The 9,830-nt window shown below is 42.4% G+C and overlaps 1 protein-coding gene across 1 annotated transcript; it reads right to left on the reverse strand.

Moving 5' to 3' along the window:
- Nucleotides 1-6,948: 6,948 nt before the first annotated feature.
- On the reverse strand, nucleotides 6,949-8,112 carry LOC149195600 (uncharacterized). Its single transcript, XM_089407970.1, has one exon. The coding sequence runs from the start codon at nucleotides 8,110-8,112 to the stop codon at nucleotides 6,949-6,951; it is 1,164 nt and encodes a 387-aa protein (XP_089264096.1).
- Nucleotides 8,113-9,830: the final 1,718 nt, after the last annotated feature.

Here is a 9,830-nt window from a genome sequence, read left to right on the forward strand (position 1 = left end):
TATCTGCAAAACTTGCTCCTCATGCAAGTAAAAAATCGTATTCTTCTTTTCTATAGTGATTTCAACTCTAATACCATGTAGAAAATCCACGTAGATTCAAACTGCTAATTGTAATATGCTAAAACAATAGACTTGAATCTACTCTACCAATTGTGTAAACCAATAAACCATCAGGAAATCACAAAGCATACAAGAAAAAGAATTCAATCAAAACATTACAGAATTATTTCCTAGGGAAAGCCTCAACTAAATACCATGTTGTCGGTATATCTCATTAGTCAGAAAATATGAGAATATTAAAATTCTTTTCTCCAACTTAAGAAACCTCTGCACTATCTCTATCTATCTCACTGCTTCCTAGACAAGCCTTTGCCAATACTTAACCAATTTTCTTCTTGCCCAAGTCCCTATTTCCTTGCATTGTTTCCTTGGGAATTACCCCTATTAATTAGGGAAATACCCATCCAATATTGCACAATCCATCTAGGTCCTTCCTCTGACTACATGCACCACCTGTACAATTTGGATGATTATACAACTGATAGTACACTGCCCTTGAAATCCAATCTCAACTGGGTAACTCTCAGTTTTAACATGCGTGAGTTATTTATGGCTGAATCATCAATTAACCGATTGATCATAGAGTGCATAACTCACTACTAGACCTCTCACTAGTTCCTCCAATAGTTAGAACTAGTTAAAGTGACTTTACCTTAGATAACTTGAATTAATTAATTACAACTCAAAATAAACTTAACCATAGCTCCTATTTTATAGGAGCCACTCTACATGACTCAAGTTAGACCCTCAACATGAATTAACTGCACCAACTAAGTCAAATTGACTTAATTAACTCGTACATGTTGTCATGTGATGCAGAATTACAATTTTCTTCTAATTTAATTCAAGGGAAAAATAAATTAGAATCTTTCTTGGTGCCATTTTCAACAAAAGAGACAAATAAACAGACATGGAGGGACAAATAAATGAGAGAGAGACAAATAGAGAGAAGGGGGGGGGGGGGGAACACGAAATTGGGAAACACTTTTTAAAGTGTAGGTATAAATTGTGTTATCGTTTATGAGTTTCTCGGTCGAGAAAATTCAACAAATTTTATTTTCCAAGAGTTTTACAATGTTTCATTTGAGAGTTTGATTAGGTTGATTCCAAGGTTAAAAACTCTCAAATGAGAGTTTTCCCAGTTTTCAATTCATAACTCTTGACTGAGAGTTTAGATTCCATTTAAAACTCTCGATAGAGAATCTAGATTCTAATGAAAACTCGGCCAAAAGTTTGGATGGTATAAAGTAGAAAAAATGAAATCTCGCCTGCATTTATGCCATGAAAAAATTGGCCAATGAAAGCAAACATCTGAGAAAATTACACTCCAAAAGTGACCTTCCAAGTGAATTACATCATGAAGGCAACCTATGAAGCACCCTTCGATGACAGTAAAATCAGCCTAGGTATGTGAATTTATTTTCCACTCTTAGGGTTTAAATTGATAACCAATTTAGTTTTTGCAGCGTCCAAATGAAAAGGAATGTGTGTCCAATGTTTTTCCCATCATCTCTTGCACCAATTCACTGAGTTATATACACAATTATTGTGGGTAAAATTCATTAGTCAAATTTTTGGGTTGTCTTTTGGTTTTTGTGGCCACGATCAACACAAAAATTGTCCTTGATCACTTCCTCTACCATCAGTTGAAATCCCTTGGTTTTGGATAGTAAACTCATTTATATTCAAGCACTGACCACTTCTCTTCCCTGGTGGAGCTACTTCCTTGGTGGGGCTACTTCCAAGTGGTGAACATAGGCTTGATGATGTTGTAGATTGAGGTGTATGAGTGATATACCTTTTTCACCCCAAGAAACCCCATTACTTCATCCTCTCCCTGGCTTGAGACTCCTGTAATACAAGACTTTGTTGTTCTCCTTCGTGTGAAAATCCATATTGTTCTGATGTTTTTTTAGAAAGGGTGTCATTCTTGGTTAGACGAGGTGTTGCAAGTCACAAAAAACCTATGCATGCAGTGCTTCTCTTATCTAGTTTAAGTTTGAGATTGGTTGGTCTGCTTGGTTGGTCACTTCATGAATCAATGGGGAAAGGGGTATCCGAGAAAACACAACAAATGATGGGGTGTCTCACATCCCATCGATCACGTGGAATATTTATTTTAGGTAAGAATCCCCACTTGTTCAATAGAGTGTTACTAGATTTCAAGGATTTAGTATCCTATGGTGTAAAATACACATGGTGTTTTGATATTTAGATGTGGAGTCGATTTTGTACCCACCATTTGAGTAGTTTGGGGTTAATATTAACATAATTCTATGTGAACACCATCAGGGATGCTAATTGGATTTAGATTTATCTCCTAATTATTGTAAAGTCTTACTACATTCACCACCTTTTACATAATTCACTACTTTTATTTGAAAACCCTTAGCAAGTGCATATGAAAATCCATTCACCAATTGGGTAATTATAGACATAGGAAATAATAAATTCTACATAAAATTCAAGCAAATATCCAACACTCGACTTTCTAAGTTTACCTTTTTTTTTTAGTTGTGCCATATTATGAGAAAAATATCTTAACATCATTGCTATTCATTTTTGGAGATAGATTATGGATATATGATGTGTAATAATCCATAATAATAAAAAATTAACACTAGGGGAACTATTTTTCTATTGTGCACAAAACCCCCTTAGGTTACCTCATATCATTCTCTTTAAGGATATTGGGAGGAATTCATCATTATGAACATGGTTATGTGATGGAAAAGGAAGAGGAAAAAGATAAATGGCCTATAAGAAGCATATCTAGTGAGGTATTGCATCACATGGGCTATGGATTTTTCTTCTTCTTATTGTACATCATGATTATCGTTCTTAGTTTCTTCCAAAAAATTATTTGTTATTAGAAAGAAGCATTGTGACTTTGCATAGTATTTGTTTATGAGGAAAATCTATTGCATATTTAACTCATATTGTTTATAAGTGGTTTCCCCAAATGTAAACCAATCATTGAATGCAAATTTTATTGCCTTTCCATAATTAAAACCTAGAAACAACCTTTAGATTTATTACTATGGGTATTCGAGGAACAATTTATTGCAGTGAGCATGATCCCATTGTTCTTGGCCATGGCAATGAAAATGTTGATAGGGAACCATATATAGCTAAAGATAAAACAAATTATGGTAATATATACATAAATGTTGATATATTTACGATGGATAAAGCTTGCATAATATGCTTGACGAAATGTGATTACAAATTCTCAAGGATCTTGAACAAATCTATAAATTGGAAATTCATGTTGAAGTATTATTTATGGGGGAAACATCATTTTTTTTCCTATTAGAAAATTACATGTTGCATCCACTCCTTCATGTCTAAATATTTCCCCATCATAGATATGTTCATAGACTACATTCTCAAAATCATAATTAACATGGCTAGTATTAACGTAACACTTCCTCTCACCCCCTTGAATTAATTTGGGTTGTGGAGGCACCTTACCCCGATCTTCATGGTCAAATATGGAAATGGGGTTATGGAAAATGTTCTTATGATTTTTTGTATGGTCTATTTCTTAGAAAAGGTTGTGTTAAACAAATGCTAAGTTGCTGAAATATCATGTTTTCATTGCCACATTATCATCTTCAACAAAAAATTCCTCGTATGAATAAGCATACTCATCTTACACATAAAAACTAAGATATTAATATATGAATTGAATAATTTTATTTCTCATTTTTATAAAAAAAAAATTCCCATGGAAAAAACGTAATTTTCATTGAGGTATAAAAATTACATGTTGTATATGCTTAAGCATATGCTGTTAAAGGCTATGCCGATCTGTTTCAAAATAGGAGCAAAAATTTTCCTTTCTTCCACGCAGGGAGGCATTCAGTTCTAGATAATCATTTTGCTATTTTCCAAAAAATAAAGGAAATGGCTTAGAGGCTGCCAGTTTTACAGTCTGTCCACAAAAAAGAGTCCTTGAAGTAGCCAGAAAATAAATAGTTCATATGAATATTTACATACGGAAAATGTGAAAAAAACACAGCTAGTGAAAAAACTAAGCTCCCTGAGAGCTTGCTGCATCATCTATGTCCATGAAAGGTCTATGGTAAAACTGGAAGTGTTGTCCTTCTCTATGTTCGTTAATCAGCCAAGAGCCGGGAGGCCTGTGCGCAACTTCTTTGGATAAGTTGTCAGCATCCACATTTCACTCCCTGTAAATGTGATGACAAGTAAATGAGTCAAAAGCAATGATAAGATGATGGGCCTCATCCAGAATGTGAAACATAGAGAAAGCTGAGCATCTGGTCTTTTTATTGATCCAATCACAGACAATTTTGGAGTCACCAAAAAGTTGAAGGTCTCGGCACTGTGATTGGAGGGCAAATTGGATGAGGAATTTTGCTGTGGACAGCTCAGCAAAGTTGTTTGTACCTCCCCCCAGCCCCATTTGAATGTGAAAGGAATGGGAAGCAGAGAGGTTTAGAATGGCTCCTCCCCCGCATCCTTCCATTTGGGCAGAACCATCAAAATAGGCCCAAGGCTTGGAGCGATCTATGGGTTCAGGAGAGAGAATCCTGGGTCGGGGAATATCTTCATCTTCAGGGATGAGGGAGTAATCAGAGATGATACGGGAAGAGATGGAAGGCCAATTCGGCAGGGAGTTTTGGAAAATGAGATTGTTCCTGGCTATCTAGAGGCCCCAACAGACCAGGAGGGGAAGGTTCCTAAGCTTAAGAGGGGTGGCTCTAATCCACCATACTGACCATGCTTCTGTTACCGAGGCTCCCTGCCATCTAATAAGGGAGGGGATTTCTGCAAGTATTAAATGCCAAAGGTCGCAGGCAGCCTTGCATTCCAGAAAGAGGTGAAAAACAGATTCATTATTGCATTTACAGAGGTGACACCAGAAGGGGCCATGATGAGCTCGTTTTAACAGGTTATCCCCCGTGGGGATTTTGTTCTTTAGGATGGTCCACATTAGAAGTTTGCTCCTGAGGGGGGCTTTGAGTTTCCATAGAAACTTCCACCATGGTTCGATCTCCTGTGGTCGGTGCTCCTCAGCAAGTACCATATATCCCTCCTTTGGCACATATCTTCCCGCTTTCGAGAGTGCCCAAACTACTTCATCTTCCTCGTCCCTGATCCTGATCTGAGCCTCAGATAGGGCCCGGGTGTAGTCCTTCCAGAGATGGGACCATTGAGGGGGGATGTTTAGTTCACGGGCTGACTTCCAAGCTTGCTGAAAAGGGGTTGAGCGCTCCATATCTGCTATTTGACCAACATATGAAATATTTCTGTCCCTGAGAAAGGAAAGGAGGTCCTCTGGGAGCTTGTGAAGGTTTCCACATCCTATCCAAGGGTCGCGTCCAATTCTTACTCTCATACCTGATAGAATTTTCCATGTGAGGCCCTCCCTGATGATGTTGAGAGATTTGAGTACTGCCTTCCATATAGTGGAGATCCCAGGGAGTGCATTTGGAGGATGGAAGACCCAGTCCATCAGAGGAACAAGGGCGATGTATTTAGAATATGCCACCCTGGTCCATAAGCTATTTGATGTGAGTAATCCCCATCCCAATTTTGCCACCAGAGCTGAGGAAAAATCTTCGAGTTTCTTAATGCCCCAGCCACCCCATTTCTTGGGTAAAGATATAGCCTCCCAATTTACCCATGCAAAGATTCTTCCTGTCTGTTTCCCTTTCCAGAGGAATCTGCAACAAATGGCCTGTATTCTATTAAGGATACCTCTAGGTATCCAAGCCAGCGACATCCAATATACCGGGGTGGCCTCCAAGACAGCCTTGATGAGCGTAAGTCTGCCCGCCCTTGAGAGGAATTTGTGGTACCAGATGTTTAATCTCTTTTCCAATTTGACTATTAGCCAGACCCAGTCCGCAATTTTGTACCCTAGTGGCTTCAGCCTGTACCCCAAGTATTTGAGCCCCTCTTCCAGCCTGTGCAGGGAATAGTGGAATCGCTGCAAAGCATAATGAATTTCATGGGGGGAGCATCCATTTTCAGTGAGGGTTGATTTGTTGCAGTTTACAGTCATGCCCGTTGCTTTTTGGAAGAGGGCAAAGATGTTCCTCAAGATGGTTAGGTCACCGACACTGCCATTGAGGAAAATTAACACATCATCCACAAAGAGCAGATGAGTTAATGTGCAGTCTGCTGTAATTTTTATTCCCTTGAGTCTATTCCTTCTATGCTCATCCTTTATCTGCCTGTTGAGGCCTTCCATTATCAGGAGGAACAGGAGAGGGGATAATGGGCAACCTTGTCTGAGTCCTCTCTCAGAGTAGAAAAAAGGGGAGGCGACTCCGTTGATAAGAACACTGAAAGGAATATTGGTTATACAGCACATGATCCACTTAATAAACTCAAAAGGAAAACCCAGATGTGTGAGGAGCATTCTGAAATAGAGCCAATTTTCTCTATCGAAGGCTTTTGAGAGATCTACCTTCAGGATCATACCTTTGATTTTCTTAGAGTGCAGTGAATGAAGCACCTCCTGAGCAGTCCCAACTGCTTCGTGGATCTGTCGCTCCTGAAGGAAGGCAAATTGCTCTGGCGAGATGAACTTGGATAATATGGGCCACATCCTATTAGCTATGATCTTGGCAAGGATTTTATAAATGCATTTACACAACGAGATGGGCCTGTATTCATCAAAGGAGGAGGGGTTGTCAGCTTTTGGGATAAGGGCGATGAATGTGGAGGTGAAGGATTCAAGGAGCGATCCACAGACTCTAGAGTGTTCTAAGACCTTCAGGAGATCCCCTCCCAAAATTTCAAAGAAAGCCGAATAGAACTCAATTGTCCAGCCATCCGACCCTGGACTCTTATCCTTCTTGAAACCTTTGATCGTAGCTTCCAATTCCCCCATTGTAATTTCTTTAGTCAGCTCTATACTGGCCTCCTGGTCCACATAATGGGGAATAACTGGGCTACTTGCATGATCTCAGCCAGATTTGCTTCAGGGGGAGCCTTGTAAATCTGCTTAAAATGAGAGTTTGCAAGGGTGGCCAATTGAGGGAAGGTATTGGCGCTCTGACCATTTTCATCCCAGAGTTTCCATATGGTGTTGATGTTTTTCCTCCCATTTGCAAACTTGTGATAAAATTTTGTGTTGTCATCTCCCTCCAAAAGCCAGATCGCCTGGCTCCTCAACCTCCAAACCTCTTCCCGCTCCATCAGAATTTTCCTTCTTGAGGAGTAAAGCTCTGTTAGCCTAGCTTTCTGATCAGCAATGTCGGTGGCATGTGCCAGGTCAATTTCTAGATCAACTATATCCTTCTCAGCTTTTAGAAGTGTTTGGTCATCAATTAAACGTTTGTTGTGAGCCCAGGTTCTAGACAAGCTCTTCAGCTCCTTGAGGTTGTGGACAAAACCCTCTGTTATGCTGCCACTCTCATTGGGGGGATGGGCCTTCCAGAAGTCCTTAATCATCTGATGATAGGAGGGGTCTTTGAGCCAGGATGAGCTGAACTTGAAAGGCCCCTTGGGCTTTTGGGGACCTCCTCTGATTTCCATGAAAATAGGGAGGTGATCAGATATCCCTCCCGAGCCTACCCATTGCCTATGAAGTAAACCCATAACTGAGAGCCCTTCCTTGATAAGAAAATGATCCAATCTTCGGGCTAGGCTATCCTCTCCAGCTCTGTTGTTCCTCCAGGTGGGCCTGAGCTTTGCCGAGGGGATGTCTATAAGATTATGGAGCTCCAGCAGATTCTCAAAATAGGCTGTCAAGGGGTCCTGTTGAGCATGAGACCCCCAAGACTCCGAGAGTCCTAGGGAGAAATTAAGATCCCCACCCAAAATGAGATGGTCTGCCTGAAGAAGCACAAAGCCAAGGAACTGGTCCCAAAAGGCAGGTCTATTATGGCAAGGTCCATACACATTAAGGATATGTAACTCCCGTCCTAGCTCAGAAGAGAAAAGATCAGCTCCCAAATGCCCTTGGCCTCCCCAGTAGTTAATGAGGTGCAGAGATTGTGCATTGAATCCCAGAACAAGGCCTCCTGATCTTCCCAATGCATCTATCCCAAAGAAACTCCATCCTATAAACATGGCCTCCAGAAGGTGGGAGATGGAGTCAGTGGGTCCCAAAGTTTCTTGGAGGAGGATGATATCAACAGGGGAAGATTGAAACAATCTACGAAGGGCTAGTTTCTTGTCGGGCCTAGCCAGCCCCCTACAATTAAAGGAGGCTATCTTCATGAGGGGGGAATAAATGGGGGGCTCAATGCTCTAAGTGCCCCATGAATGGTAGATTGTTTTCCTTGCGCAATTTTGCCTCCAGCTCGAAATTGTGCCTTTGAAAGAGAGGAGGGTCGGCCCCGAGGGAGCTTAGGGGGGAAGGGAGACGGTGAGGGATCCAAACTTAGATGATCCAGAGGGAATGGTTTCTGCTTGGCCCTTGACCTAGTCTGGTAGCGAGGGGGAGGGGAGTCTGTCACAAGCCCCGGGGCGAATTTAGGGGGAGGGGGAGGGGGGAGAGGGGAGGCCTCAGTGGAGGTGGATAGGGGAGGAGGGGGGGGGGGAAGCCACCCTGGGGGGGGAGGGACCACAATTAGAGGGGGAGGGGGATCAGACATTTTTAAAGAAAAATCAATAGGAGAATTTAACACAACATCATAAGCATGAATGTAAGAGGGAGAAAGGGAGGGAGAAAGCTACTTACCCAAAGAAACCACTGCCCCAGCAGCCGCTCTTGCCCTAGTGAGAGGAGGGGAGGGAGGCTGTAGTGGAGGTCTGCCACATTTCTTCGGGGACCCCTACACAAGAGAGTTTTCCAACGGTGGAGGATCCCTTTGCTTCCCTGCATCTGGGTAAGGTTCCTGCTACTCCTGATCCTGGACTATCTTAGAGGGAATTGTCTTTCCCGCTTGCCCTTCGCCCGTGTACTTGGAGGTCTTGTTAAGAGGGCAGTCCTTGTAAAGGTGCCCAACCTTATGGCACCTTCTGCATCTAAATGGCACCCCTTCATAGTCCAGGTTCTGCCTGCGGGAGAAATTCCTCCACTGAATTGTAATATATTCCTGAAGTCCGCCGCTGGTGTCGATATGGACCAAGATTCGAGCATACGCCATCTTCCCTGTCAAGAGATAGGACTTGTCATATTCCAAATAAGTGTCGAGCGCGTTTCTGATGCGTCTGAATATATCTTCAGACCAGAATTGGAGGGGCAGGCCAGGCAATCTGACCCAGAGTGGGCTAGCCCCTAATTGTTCTCTTTCTGGGTCAAAAATGGGAGTCCATTGCCGCAGAAGAACCGGGGCTTGCTCAATGTGCCATACTGCTGAAAGGACCCAGTTTGTATGCTCTGCCCTAGTGAAGCAGAGTGCAAACCAACCCTTTACAAAGGTTTGCACCACCGGGGGTTCTGCAAGATGTTCACTCCATACCTCTGATACCCACTGTTTTAATCTGGCTGCGTTGTAGTGGCGGCCTCTGACTCTCCCAACAAGAACCCTTCAGCTGTATCCATGGCCTCACTCCACTCGAAGTCCTCTCCAAGCCTTAGGAAGACCTCTAAATCCTTTGGCCTGAGAATCCGCTGCTTCTTTTGCTTACGGGGGCCTTCCTCCGATGAGGGATTAGGCAGGGGGACTCGGTTAGGGTTCGACTCAAGCACGGGGACACCCAGGGGAGGGTTTGAGGGGAAAACCCCAGTAATGGGGGGTACTTCAGTGAAATTCCTAGAGGGGGGCGTCGAGGAGTCCGGAAGGGATGGGTCCAGGTCGGAGGCAGTGGGATCTCTGAAGGATGTTGCAGAGGGGAGGCAG

Source organism: Pinus tabuliformis, chromosome 2_2 (assembly GCF_031772625.1).
Source record: "Pinus tabuliformis cultivar Carrire ecotype Pingquan chromosome 2_2, CPIR1, whole genome shotgun sequence".
In the NCBI taxonomy this organism is placed as follows: Eukaryota; Viridiplantae; Streptophyta; class Pinopsida; order Pinales; family Pinaceae; genus Pinus; species Pinus tabuliformis.

Bases quoted from the DNA above. Each gene is read 5' to 3' on its own strand.
- LOC149195600 (XM_089407970.1), bottom strand. From the start codon at position 8,112: ATGTTTATAGGATGGAGTTTCTTTGGGATAGATGCATTGGGAAGATCA.